Below are 14,516 nucleotides of genomic sequence, written 5' to 3'. Positions count from 1 at the left end.
GGAGGCTCTGGAGTTCTCGGAATTGGGATGGGAAGAGGGGATTCAGGGTAGGAAGAACAACAAATGCAAAGGCAGAGAGGTGGACAGGAGGCAATGTTTCAGATTGCCAAAATATTGTCATTTTAGGGATTGAATTCCTATTATGGGCCAGGCAGTGAGGTATACGTGGTGAGCAAATCCACTAGAGTCCCTGTTCCACATGCATTCTGGAGGCTAAAGAGGGAGGCACGCATTAAACCAAGCTTCTTGTAAGCAATTACATAGCTAACACGCGGATCGCAGTGCTCTGACGTTAAGGGACTGGGTGCTCGGAGCACATGAGAGATTGGGAGCAGGTGAGGGAGAGATGTAGCAGGAGAATCAGCGACGGCCCTTAAGCTAACACTGGAATGATGAATAGGAGGAAGTCAGGCAGAGAAAAGAGAGAGCACTGTTTAGGCAGAAGGAATAGAATTAAGGGAAAAGCCTGGTGTGTTTTGAGGGCCTGTTGGGTGCAAGGCTGGAGGGGCAGACTGGGATCACGGAGAGCCTTCCAGGCCTTGCTGGGGATTTGAAGTTTTATCCTCAGTGGAGGGAGAAGCCAGTGCGGGCTTCCTTTCTTCCTCTCAACCGTCAAAGCGGTGTGATAGGGTCCAGTCGGCCTTTTAGGAAGCTCACCGTCGTGGCTGTCTGGCTAACCTTAGCCATCACTTAGCAGCCATGGGGCCTCTGCCAGGCAGGCCTGGCGTGATCCTCGAGACCACAGTCAAAGGCAGTGCTCATGCTGACTTGGCAGCAACGGGGAAGAGCCTGACTGCGTTTTGATCGAGTTTCACTGATTGTGCCAAAGCTCTGTCACATGTTTTCTCAGGTACTTGACGAGGCAAGGGCAGGAAAGGACATGCCGGGGGTGGGGGTGGGGGATAGGCAAGCAGCACAGGTAATCAGGCTACCTGGGACTCTGGCACTGACCCAGGATGCTGCTCACGAAGCCCAGGAAAAGGTGCCAGTTCAGGGCACTCGTTGTCCGCCGGATGCCAACGCTCCCGACTGCTGCTGACGGCCAGTCGGGCGGGGAGACGCGAACACATGTGCACAGTGTGGACTCCCTTCCCCGGAATATCCTGTAACTCCTCTCAGCACTGGGAGAACTCACCTACCCGCCCCAGCTGTCAGCTGCCAAGTCCCTTCAAGAAACCGGGGCTGGAGCCAGACACCTTTCTTTCATCCATCCAAGTGACACAAACTAGGATATAGGTCTCTCCCATACAGCCCAATGGACGTGGACGTGAGTCCCTTTTCGATCCAACTGAGAATCTGCTCTTCTTCTGAGCATCAGCCTGCCAGCTGCTCTCGCAACGTAAAAGCCTCAAGCTGCCCACACTTCAGGAAAGACTGCCGTTCGTTAGCCTACGAGGAGGAATCTCCGATCGCGTTCCGTTGGTCATCATACCCCTAGAATTCTCATGCGGGCCAAGTCTGAGAGAGTCAATCCTTGAGTCGGTCCGTTTCAGGCATGGAGGCCTGTCACTGCCCAAGCAGCACACATCGTATCTGACCACGTGGGTCACTGTTTTTTGGAACAATGCACAATTCACCTCTAATTTAGAGATTAATGGGTTGGATTTCTTCATCCTAATTGTTCTGCCATTTTCTCAAGGAAATATTAGAACTAATTGTTTTCCTCAAGGCAAAGGGACTCTGCTTTGGGTGGGAAGGTGTATGGGGCACTGCATTACTTTAACTTACTCAACTGCCCCGTCTCCTATGGACGCCTCCTTGCTTCCTCTGTAATGGCGGTTACTACAGTACATTCTACCACTATTTTCATGTCAAGGGCATTGTGTATGTGTGTGTGTGTGTGTGTGTGTGTGTGTGTGTGTGTGTGGAGTAGGGGGAGCTGAGGATGGAAGGTCTACTTCCGATTCTGTCCCTAAATGATTCTTTCCAGGCAACGTGGCCCAGATCCTCCTCCTAGAAGTCTGAGGTCGCTGACACCACTTCCACTCTGAGTCTGTCCCCCGTCTGTCAAATGAGGAGCTGTACTCATTCACCACGTAGGCCCTCTCAGCTCTAATTTTTTTTTTTAATCTGAGAAAGTATACATCCTTATCTGTTTGACTTACTCAGTTTGGTAGCCCTTGGGAAACACAAGGCCAACATGTAAGAAAGCAGAAATACTTCCTCAGACTCTCTCAGTGGTTCTGAACGTTGAAGTCGTAACCCCAATGTAATGGTATTTGGAGATGGGGCTTTGGGGAAGTGATCACGATTAGATGAGATCATGAGGGTGGGGCCCTGAGGATAGGATTAGTGCCTTTGTGAGAAGAGAAAGCAGGGAGCTCTCTCTCTCTCTCTCTCTCTCTCTCTCTCCAGGGGGCAAGACCCTGTGAGGACACAGAAGGTGGCCATCTGTAAGTGTGGAATAGAGCTCTCACCAGAAACCGCATAGGCCCACACCTTGCTTGGACTTCCCAGGATTCAAACTGTGAGAAATAGATTTCTGTTCTTAGAGCCGTCCAGTCAACATGGTATTTTGTTCTGGCAGCCTGAGAGGATGAAGACAGCAGGCACTCCCTAGGACAGTCAGAATAAGCCTTGGATATCTTCACGCTGAAGATACCCACCACCATGCAATCAGAGCAGTATGGCGTGTGTACCGTCAAATGAGGCAAATCAGAGGCTTCTGATGCCTTGTTCAAGGGAAGATAACCAGCACGGTCACAACTTGCTGCATTGTTGTTTCATTAAGAGTAGGAATTGCTTGAATTAGACTGGAAAGTATTTTAAGTAAGTATTCAGAAGATATGGGGCACAGATCCTCTGTCCCTCCCCACACTCTGCCCCCCCAACTCTGTCCCTCCCCCACTCATGTTTTCTCTCTCTCTCCCTCTCTGTCTCTGTCTCTCAAATAAATAAACATTTAAAAAAACCTTAAATAAGTATTCAGAAGGTAGCCATGGGAAATGACCACCTCCAGTCTTCTTTGGAAGCAGGAAGGGTAGGGGTTATTAAAGTATATTAGTCAGGGTTAAACAAGAAAATGGACATTTCTAGCAACAAAACCAATTACTGGAGCATGTTATTTTCAGCACTCTAATGATTTCCATGGTAAGCTTTTAGCTCCACTGGAAATGACAATGCAAGTGTCACCCCGAACATCACATACCTTAAGTGGCACCTTGTGTGTTCTCATCCTTTCAGAACCAACTCAAACGTCATCTCTTCTGTGACCTCTCTAAATGTCCTCTGAAAATGACATTTGTATATTTTTGCATTCCATGGTCCCTATACAGATTGGATTCATTGTACTTCAGGGCTCCCACTCTAACCTGCTTTTGCTTCAGCGAGGCACTTACCACATCATATTTCAGGAAGTCAGGTGTCGTTTCTGTCCTGCTGGATATCGAACTCCCTGAGGACAAAGCTATAGACATAGAAGCTACTCAATGAAAGAAAGAAAGAAAGAATGAATGAATGAATGAATGAGTGTTTCTTTGTATATGACTTATTCCTAGTTTATCCCAGGTTTCCAAAGATTCTGACTCGCCTACCAGACTGAGACTGTTTCTGCCTCCCTCTGCCAGTCTGTTCAATGATACTGTCAACAGTAAACATTGCCATTTTTGTTTTGTGGCCACAGAATAATGAGCCATGGGAACTACCAGGAGGCAGAGCTAGTAAGCTCCAAAGGTCACATATGAAGGTCCAGTGTTTTAATAATCTTTGTCCCAACTGTTGTTTTGTCCATATTTGAAAGATCTCTTGATCTGTATCCATCCTGAAACCATTGACACTTCAGAACTGCCAAAAGTCCGCCCTAGCAACATGGACTATTATGTGGCTAACTTAGGAGGTCTGCCCTCCTGTTTCCTAGGACAGTCGCCCTCGTATGGTTTATGGTCTTGACCAACTCCTTTTCTGTAAGATAAAACCAAGTGCTTTGATAAGAATCCAAATGTTAAATTTGGTTAAGCATGAGAAAATTATGTTTTCAGGATAGATTCTGTAGCACAACTTTTCATCAGTTGCTGAGGCTACTATGCACAAGAATGAAGAAGTAAGCAGTTTTATCCCAAGTGCCTGAATGCATCCATATACATCTTTTCCCCCCTTCCTCTGTGCTGGAATCTAGCCCATGTTTTATTCCTTATGAATTTTGATCATGGTTGACCATTACCTATATGCTACCCCCAAGGAAATCTCCTCAGAGTATGGAGGGTTAAATAGCTGGAGACCTAACATGACATCCGAGATAGGTATATGTCATGGGAGAGTGGCATAGAGTGAGGCTGACTTTCAAAGCAAGGTTCCTTCCCTCATGTTACACCTGGTAGGCAGCCATTGCTGAGGTAGCTATGATGGGTGTGGCCATACTAAGGGATACATAGAAGAGAATAGACAGATTCTGGGGTATTTTTGAATGAAGTTCTTAAGTTAATTCATTTTCCTCCCTTCCTCCCTTCCTTCTACAAGTACATACTGAGCACTTACTATGACCTAGCCACTGTCTGAGGCAAACAGCAATGAATAAGATCATGTCCCTATACCCTCATGGAACTTATATTCTGATAGAAGAGAGAGAGAGAAATAAATAAATAAATAAATAAATAAATAAATAAATAAATAAAATGATTTCAGGAAGAAACCATTTTATTTTACGAAACACAAAAATGACCAAAGGGTATGGTGGTTCCTCAAGCAATCAAGCATAAAATTACTATATGACCCACCATGTCCACTTCTGGGTATATGATGAATTGAAGGCAGGGTCTCAAATGGATATTTGTATACTCAGATTCGTAGCATTATTCACGGTAGCCAAAAGGTAGAAGCAACCATCGAAGTCCATCAATGAATGCATGGATGAATACAATGTGGCCTATATATACAATGGAATATTATTCAGCCTTAAAAAGGAAGGAAATTCTGGGTGGAATTTTCTGGGAAGGAAACTCTTGGGTGGCTCAGTTGGTTAAGCATCTGACTTTGGCTCAGGTCATGATCTTGCAGTTCATGAGTTGGAGCCCTTCATCGGGGGTCTCTGCTGTCAACACAGCAGATCTTCTGTCCCCCTCTCTCTGCCCTTCCCCTGCTTGTGCACGTGTGCTCTCCCTCTCTCTCTCTCTCTCTCTCTCTCTCTCTCCCTCTCTCTCAAAAATAAACATTTTTTTAAAGTAAGGAAATTATGACACCTGCTACACTATGAGTGAACCATGAAGACATTATGCTAAGTGAAATAAGCCCATCATAAAAGGACAATTATAATATGATTCTACTTGCTTGCATTACCTACAGCAATCAAATTCATAGAGACAGAAAGTAGAATAGTGGTTTCCAGGACTGGGGAGAGGGAAGAAAGGAGAGTACTGTTATTTAATCGTGCAGAGTTTCAGTTTGGAAAGATAAGAAAGTTCTGGAGATGGGTTAGTGGTGATGGTTGAACAATAATGGGAAGGTACTTAATGCCACTGAACTGTACCCTTAAAGATGGTGGAAATGGTAAATGCTATGTATATTTTAACAATTAAAAAAGTAATCTTTTAAAAAAATAAGCAAGGAGCTAGCTGGAGTAGGAATGGTTATAGTTAGGATCATCTGGGAAGGCTCCTCTGAGAAGGAGGTGGCCATTTGAGTAGAGATCAACTGGAATGATGAAGAGAGCATGGGGAGACAATGGGGAATTAGTTTGGGATTTTGTTCTAGGTGCAGCAGATAGAAGGCTTTGGAGGGTTTTGACCAGTTGATGAACATGATCTGATTGATGACCTTAAAATATGCTGGCTGCTATGTGAAAAGTAACTGAAAGGGAGAAAATCTGGAAAGCAGAAGACCAATGAAGAGACTATGGCAATAGTCTAGCAAGTGACTGGTGGCTCAGGTGATGTTGAGATAATGGGGAAGGTGGTGAAAAGTGACTAAGTTAGGATGTTTTCAAGGTTGGGCCATTATAATTTGCCAATGAATTTGATGTGCAGTATGAGGGAAAGAGATGACTTAAGGTTTTGACTTAAGGTTGACTCGGTTTTTAAGCGAGCAGCTGAGTGAGAGAGGGTGCCAACGACTAGGGGAAAAGGTTGGGGGGATGATAAGGGGCATGGGAGTCCATCAAAAGATGGTTTACATAAAAAGCGAAATCAAGGGGCGCCTGAGTGGTTCAGTCAGTTAAGCGACCTACTTCAGCTCAGGTCACAATCTTGTAGTTCCTGAGTTTGAGCCCCACATCAGGCTCTGTGCTGGCAGCTCAGAGCCTAGAGCCTGCTTCAGATTCTGTGTCTCCCCCTCTCTCTCTGCCCATCCTCTATTCATGGTCTATCTCTCTCTCTCAAAAATAAACATTAAAATTAAAAAAAAAAAAATCAAAACCCAGTACTAGCAGAGTGATAGCACATAGAAGCCATTTATTAAGTACTTGAATGAAAGAATTAATTAGTTAATTAAACGGAATGTGTAAATGGAGGGAGGAAGGAAGGAAGAAAGAAAAGAAACTAATTCTAAATTTTACAAAATGTGAAAGGAGAACATTTTGCAAGATGGTACGATTGTAAAGACCCCAGCTTCCAGTCTCAGATGATATTTCCAAACCTCAAATTTCTCCTCTCAGCTTTTATTCTGGGATTACCCCCTTTCCTCCTTCACAAGGGATGTGTCCACATCTTGACTCATGCCAGCCGGCAAGCCCATAGCGCCAGCATCCCTGTGCATAAATGCAGAGCCCACAATCCTGGAACAGGGAACAGCCAATCAGTGAGCTCCCCTCAGAGGGACTAGCCAATCAGTAAGCTCCTCCAGCTGTGCCCTCACCAACCACGCCTTCCCCACCCTCAGCACATACCCTGGGTATCACTGCAGGCATTGGGGAACCAGCCCCTCAGCATTCTGGACAAATCCCCATAAAGGTCAGTTCCTCAGAGAGTCTCACTCTTTTAAGGGCACACTTCTAAGCAAGCAGGAGATGAGATGGGTTCATTCAGTGTGTTGGCCGGGCTCATGTTGCCTGACCCACTAATTATTCTTACGGAGCCTTCGGGCTGGTTCCTACCGATAAGTCACAAAGGGAGGAGGGAGCAGTTAGCGGGAAGAAAATATTTAAAAGTCACCTGCACAATTGGGGAGGCGCAATGCAAAATGAGAAAGATCTGTGAACGTGCTATAGAGCAGCCTTGCCTCCCGGGTTTTCACGCATTCACCACGTTTGTACTGGCTTTTCCACAGGGCTGAGGGTCCAGAGCCTGCCTACATCAGGCCCCTTGCCTCTTTCTCTTCCGACAAACATCTCGTCGACGGACATCTGGACAAGCTCTCCGCAAAGCCCCCCTGCCTCCCCGACCACTGGCACATCCGTCTTCCCAGTTACGACCTCGGCTCCAACACCTACACTCCCCAAGAACGTTTCCGTAGAGCCCAGAGAGGAGAACACCAGCCTCCCGGCCTCTCACTGGGAACGCAAGAACACAGACCCCTCCCCAACAAGCGGGGGGCTGCACTTGACACCCACTCCCTCAGAACACAGCTCAGGCACTCCCAAGGCAAGCGTGCCACCCACAGGGTCGCAGTCCCCCTCTGAGACCCCAGCTCAGTCCCCCGCTGAGTCCCCCACGGAGTCTCCCGCACTCACCTCCCCTCAGGCTGCAGCCTCATCACCTCCACCCCTGTCAACCTCACCCCCTGAGGTTTCGGCTGCCTCCTCTGCCAGCACCAATCACAGCTCTGCTGAGACCAGCCTCAAGCCCACAGGAGCCCCAGCCACACCAGAGTCCCCAGCAGAAGAGCACAGCTCTGAACACACACCCACTTCGCATGCCACAGCAGAGCCCGTGCCCACGGAGACGACGTCCCAAGCGACGGTGCCGGCCAAAGTGACCTGTATGCTGATCGACGTCGAGACCACTGCCTCCCCCGGGGTGATCATGCAGGAAGTGGAGCATGCTCTAAGTTCAGGTGAGTCTCAGTCACTAGACCACGGAGATGTTAAGAATGCGGTTCCGCTAACCCAACACAGTAGGTTACATTTGAATTTGGGGGTGCAGTGCCTGAGCTGAATTCACAAGAATGTCCACAGAAGTGCAAACTTTGCCTTTAGTCACGTGATAATTTCTACAGGATATCTCATTATTACAGCCAGTCTTTACAGTTTGTCTTCACAGATGTCACAGACAATGGCAGCAGATGAGACAGTATAAGCAAAGGGGGTGACAGTGTGGCTTTGGGGCACGCTTCCTAGGTTTTAGTTGCGGCTCCTGACCTTGGGCACGTGACTTCATCTTTTTGTGCCCTTATTTTTCCTCATCTGTAAAATGGGGACACAAGGGGTTCTATCGTACATGATCCTTGGGGAGATTCTATGAGATGCCTGTGAAGTGCTTACTCAGTAAGTGCTCAGGACGTGTCAGTTATTAGTATTTTTCTCAGTGTATTAACGAAGTGCTTACTTCATGGAAACCAGTAAAGCAAAGTAGGGAGGGGGCGGGGGGGGGTGTGTGTAGAGAACTTGGCTGATTCTTTATAGTCACTGCTAGAGTTCATGGGAAAGACAATAAATTTTACAGGGCATTGGATTTGTTTTTATTCTCCCAGCAGCCCTGTGAAGTCAGTATTATTTTTATCTTGATTTTCCAATCTCGGAAATTACAGCGGAGGGAGATTTAGGGTCTCTTCGAAGGTCCCATGTGTGTGACATTGACGTAAAGATGGTAAACTTGAGGGTACTGAGCAGGAATAGGCTTTAGTGGGAGCGTTTGGCCTCCTGAGCAAGAAACAATAAGGTGAGAGCAGCCAGAAGGTGAAGGGGGAAATGGCTCTGTGGCCCCTTCGCTGGGACAGTCCTGCCAGAGCTGTGGGCTGCCCTGGGAGTATTCAGAATAGAGCCACACATGACCAGCTGGAGTCAAAGGAATGGCTGTGACCGAGGAGACTTGAACTCCCGTTTAACGATGAAAACCTCTACGAACAGAAACTCCAGTAAGCAGTGGAGGTGGGGAGAGAGGGCTAAGATTAACAAGACATGATTCCTCACGGAAGATGAGTTTACTAGGGGATGACGTCCCGAAGAATTACGCGTTCTGATGCCGAAGGCCTAATATATCCGCGAGAGTCCCAAAAGAGACAGCGAGGCAGTCAAACGGCGGGGGTAAAGGAATGAATTACGAAGGTCCAGGGTAACCACAGGGGAGCATAATAGCAGAGCTGTCGTGAGTCAGGCCTTGGAGGAGGGAACAGTCACCAGAACCCAGAAGGAGAGTCTTGTAGAACAGACCACCTTGACAGAAGCACCGACTCTTGGTTGAGAGACACAGCTAACCCTGAGAGTGAAATAAATAAACCTTCTGCCCTCCCCGTCTCCCTTCCCTTAGATATACAGCCAGAAGCCAAGAACGGGGAAGCCCATGGATGTCGTCCATACAGGTCAGCCTCCCGGAGGGCCCATCAGAGAGCAAAGTGGAGAAGGGTACAGTAGAGAGTGGCACACCCAGTTGAAAGGCTGATTCGTCTGTGCAGCCCCCATCCCCATTGGCACCCTGTTCACACCTCCCGCCAGCACTCATCACAGTGCCTTTCGGTGTGGTGTTGTAGGATGCTGTGCTCCCAGCCTGCAGGTGACCTCTGTAACACGGACTCCCTGGAACGGGGTGGGTGTTGACTCAGTGCCTGAAGGACTGTCCCTGTCAAAGGTGCCAGCAAAGTACTGGCTCGACGTGGCCTTCGTCTCTTCTCTCTTTCCTAGTTCAGGCCACGACACCACCCCCGTGACGCCGTGTCTTCAGCTTTCTGGCTGATGGCCCTCTCTCTGCGTTCTGTCCCCTCCGGGATACTCAGACATGGTGGATTAAGATTCCTGAGCACAGATGCTGAGCCTGCCATGCATAAATCTCCAGAATCAGACACAACCTACCACTTTCTACAAGTACCCTAGTTCCGTGGGCTGGATTATCTGAGACCATCCACTTCCAGTGCTCTGGCCTGTGTTGTAGAACCTGTGTCTCGATGTCCTCAACTCTAAGCCAACAGAGTCAAGAGGTGCAAAATTAGTGACAGAGCTGGGTCATGAACCTTTATAGCTCTAGGGAATATTACACCCAGTGGCAACTCCGAGGTGAATTAAGGAAGGAAGGAGGGACCGATTTGAGAAGAGAGATGGGAGCAGATGGGAGCAGGGTGAAGAGAGATCGGGCCAGTGTACGTTTCATAGACCAGAAAGGATTTATTCTTGTGATCTATTAAATCAAAAAACATTTCCTCTGCATCCACCAGTATACTGTGCTTGAGGCAGAGACGTGGGAGACCTGTCTTTGAATCTTTGCAGTTTGAGTAGAGAGAAAGGGCACAAGCAACTCTTAATACCATTAGAGTGACCACATTACTTTCTAACCTGAGTATAAACGGAAGTGTGTGGAAGGATCTTTGAGCAGATGGGGTACAATCTGTTCGTTCGTTTCAAAGGTGAAGAAATTATGTCCCAGAAGTTTGGAGGGCCTCACCCAAGGTCACACCACCCAATGGCAGAGCTGGGCCCAGAGCCCAGATCCTTAAAACCACAATCAAGTCTTCTTTCAACAGCCGGTGTCTCTGCGCTCCCTCCTCCCCCAGCCCCGCAGGCCCAGCAGCACCCAGAGACCATGCTGGCAGGTTACCGTTTGGGGGTGTACGTGTTCAGATGCGTGAGCTGCCCTAATTGTGACAGTAATAATACCACACATCTGTTTAGCATTTTGTCTTATTCTGCATGAAGTTCACATGGCATATTTTTATTGGCCCAGGGACTCATCCATTCAACAAATATCTAGATACAGTCACCAATGAATAATGCCAAAACAAGGTAAATGCCACGGCAGTGAAATTTGACTAGGGGCTCAGGGAAGGTTCTGTGATGGAGGGGTCACAGGAGCGGGGTCCTAGGAGAGGAAGGGAATTTGGACCTAAAGAGAGACAGGGCAGGGAGATCCAAGCACCTGCGTGCAAAGTAGGGAAGCAGTGGCAAAGTAGTTCAGGATCTACCCAGCAGCTGCAAGCCCCAGAATTGCTCTTGGTGAGTTTTCCAATGCCCTCCGCGTCTACCGAGTCTAGGGGTCGAGGCCTGGGTTGATCTGACCTTTCCACAGCATTTGACAGGGATGGTCACTGCCCTGGTCTTTAAAGCGCAGTCTCCATCTGACGTCGAGGACACATCTCTCATTCCTTCACCTGCCTCGCTGACCACTCCTCCAAAGTCCCTGCCTCTCACCCCCTCCCACACCAGAGCAACCCCAGGGCCAGTCCTGCCCTCCTCTCTGCTGACCTCTCCACACTCATTCCTGAGATGATCTCATCCCACCACAGGACTCACCATGCCATCCACATGCTGATAACTTTGAGACAGAAAGTTCTATCTCTGTTTCATTTCAGTGAACTAAAGACGTGTACATCCAGCTGTCAGCTAACTCGTATTTCCACGTGCGTGGCTCGTAGGCGTCTTGCACTGAATGTGTATGTGGTAAGGTCCTGAAATCCTCAGCCCCTGACCTGCTCCTCCCTCACCTTCCGGATACCTTGGGCTAATCCTGGACTCCTTTCCTCAGAGACTCCTCATGCAGCCCATCAGAACCCAGGCTCCTCTGCCTTCGGTCACAGACGCAATTTTAATATTCCTGTAATTGATCCCCACTAGCTACATCCTTGCCAGAGAGATCCTTTTAGAACCCAGGATAGAACCTGTCACTCCCCGGCTCTGACTCTCCTGTTGCTTACCTTCTGAATCAGAGCCAAAGCCAAGTTTGTGAGGCGCCTGCAGTGTTCACGTGATCTAATCTGTGCGGTCTTTCTGCTCTCTTCTTCCACCTTCACCTGCAGAGACACCGGCAGCCTTACCGTTTTCTGGAACATACCAGAGACACTCTTACCTCAGGTCCTTTGTACTTGCTGTTCCCTTTGCCTGAGATATTTTAAAAACCTCTAGGTCTTTCACAGCTCACTCCTTTCCATCACTCAAGACCTCGACTGTCATCCCCTCAGTGAGCCTTTACCCTTAGCCCTTTATGAAACCGTCATCCCATCACGATCTCTTACCACTTTCTATCTCATTTATTTAGTGAGTAGGTGTGTGTTTTCTGCCATTAGAATGTCAGCTCCCTGAAAGCAAAGAGCTTGTTCACGAAGAGGAATATGTAGGCTGCATCCCCAATCCCTAGAACAGAGCCTGACACAGGGTAGCCCCTCAGTAACATTTGTTGAACATGTGAATGAAAGAGTCAGTCAACCAACACCAGAGAAGTTGTTTCATCTCCCTGAGCATTGGTCATGTCATCAATAGGATAAGAACAGTATCCACATGACTGGATTATTATAAGGTTTAATTAAGAAATTTACAGCTTAGGGGTGCCTGGGTGACTCGGTCAGTTCAGCATCAAACTCTTGATTTCAGCTTGGGTCACGATCTCACGGTCTGTGGGATCGACCCCCATCCCAGCTCCGCGCTGAGGATGCAGAGCCTGCTTGGGATTCTATCCCTCTTTCTGTGCCCCACCCCCCCCAAAATAAATGAAATAAACTTTAAAAAAGAAATTTATAGCTTAGTGACTGTTGACCAATGGCCCAGTCAATATCTATGATTATTATTTTACTATGATTTATCATCATTATTATTGCCATTTTACTATTGTTATTATTATTTCTGTTGCTGTTACATTTATTGTAATGAAGAGTATCCACCATTTTCAACAAACTTTCATTGAGCTTTAACTATGAGTCAGGCATCTGACTAGGTACTGGGGATTTGGCCACGAAAGAGACATCACTGTTCTCATGGAGCTTACAATGTAGCCTGAACACAACATGGCAAGTAACCTAGTTTAGTGGATCCCAGACTGCATGGAGAGGAAACTCGCAGAAGCAGGAAACAAGATTTTAGAACAAGTGTTAGAGGACCCTGAGTAGCAGGATAAGGTGGTTTACTTTACTTGCCAGACCTTTAAGAGTCATCAAGAGCTTTTGATCAGGAGAAGAAAATGCTGAGAATTATATTTTAAGAATATTCAGTTGTCAGGAACATGTATGGTTAAGTTGCAGGAAGTTCAGTGCTAGAAACACAAAGACCAGTTTCTACCTGGTTTCCAGTTTGCTGTTGCCACTGATAAACCATGTCACTTAACTACTTTGACTTTAAGGGTTCTTAGCTATAAACTAAATATAAGAGAGAATCTTTCAGGTCCTTTTGGCTTATCTGCCATGAAATTGTGTATTACAATTGTCCGATGCAGAAGAATGAGATCCATATTCATATGAAGCTGACTGAGAATATACGTGTCCTAAGAGGCAGGCTAGCAGTTGACACAGGTAAGCCCCTTGTGTGATGTTCAGAACATTCCAGTGATGTGATCTCGATGGTATCTGTTCAACCAAAGAGATTGCATAACTTACTCAAGTTTTCACTTGAGCACCCAGACCAGGATTGCCATTCAGTTCTCCTAACTGGCCCTGAGTCAAGAGTTTATTCCACTAGACCCATCCTACCTGAAATCACAGAAGTGAAAAGTCAGGGGAGGACTGATGGCCTCCAGCACCACTGTGGAAATAAGCCCCGTGGACGGAGTGTGGCCAGCCGAGTCCAAGGGGTGGTGGGGCTGCCTGATGGAAGGAGAGGCAGGTGGTAGTCGCAGCCATCCCAAAGCAGCTCTGCAGGGCAAATGAGTTCTGATGTTTGTTTCTGTTTTGTTTTTAAGAAAGAAAGAGATGCACGATATGTTAAATTTGGATCCTCTTGTGTTACTAAATCAGAACTCTAAAAGGGCGGAAACCATGACTATGATATGTTTTGACCCATAAACTAAATTGAACGGTGTCGTGCACGATTTGGTGCTCAGCAAATGCTTGAGAGATTAACTGACATCACGCTCCAAGTTATATTCAAAATGTCTTCAATTCATGCAAATGAAAACTTTAAAATTACAGTCACTTTGCTTGATGCAAAGGGGATATTCTCTTTTGTCTATAAAATCCAAGCATCCACTGGCCTTCTTTATGCTATCTTATACTTCCCGTTACAAAGAGGACATATCATTGTGAAAATCGATGAAGGCCTTTGAACTTTATTTTTTTTTTAATGTTCATTTATTTATTTTGAGAGAGAGAGAGAGTGAGCAGGAGAAGGGCAGAGAGGGAGAGGGAGACAAAGAATCCCAAGCAAGCTCCACGCTGTCAGCACAGAGCCTGCCACGGGGCTAGAGCTCACGAACCACGAGATCATGACCTGAGCCTAAATCAAGAGTCAGGCACTTAACCGACTGAGCCACCCAGGTGCCGCAGGCCTTCGAACTTTAAATTGCTTGTCTGAACCCCCGTCTTTATTCAGTACAAACTGTGCTAATAAATACCCTTAAATAAAGGGCACTCGGCAGGCATGGGCATCTAGACATCTCTACCTCCATACCTGCAGGGGACTTTTAGCTCTACACGACAGCTCCTTACTCCATGATTAATTCGTAACGATGAGTATAGATTTGAGAAAGAATTAAGTCCTTAAAAAGATGGAAGAATATATTTATTTATTTACTTACTTATTTAAC

At 47.0% G+C, this 14,516-nt stretch overlaps 1 protein-coding gene across 4 annotated transcripts in view; it reads left to right on the top strand.

Annotated features, from left to right (window-relative positions):
- The window catches only part of PARM1 (prostate androgen-regulated mucin-like protein 1), a 112,649-nt gene that overhangs the window by 65,416 nt on the left and 32,717 nt on the right, over positions 1-14,516 (top strand). For 2 of the 4 annotated variants that reach the window (XM_047856616.1, XM_047856618.1), the window contains exons 2-3: positions 7,195-7,920; positions 9,333-9,384. In XM_047856616.1, coding sequence (XP_047712572.1) covers positions 7,195-7,920; positions 9,333-9,384 — 778 coding nt within the window. Of the gene's footprint in view, positions 1-7,194; positions 7,921-9,332; positions 9,385-11,361; positions 11,477-14,516 lie in introns of those variants that run through there. The other 2 variants (XM_047856617.1, XM_047856615.1) reach the window with 2 other exon arrangements.

This window comes from Prionailurus viverrinus, chromosome B1, assembly GCF_022837055.1.
Source record: "Prionailurus viverrinus isolate Anna chromosome B1, UM_Priviv_1.0, whole genome shotgun sequence".
Lineage (NCBI taxonomy): Eukaryota > Metazoa > Chordata > Mammalia > Carnivora > Felidae > Prionailurus > Prionailurus viverrinus.
This window is presented reverse-complemented; position numbering and strand designations above follow the sequence as displayed.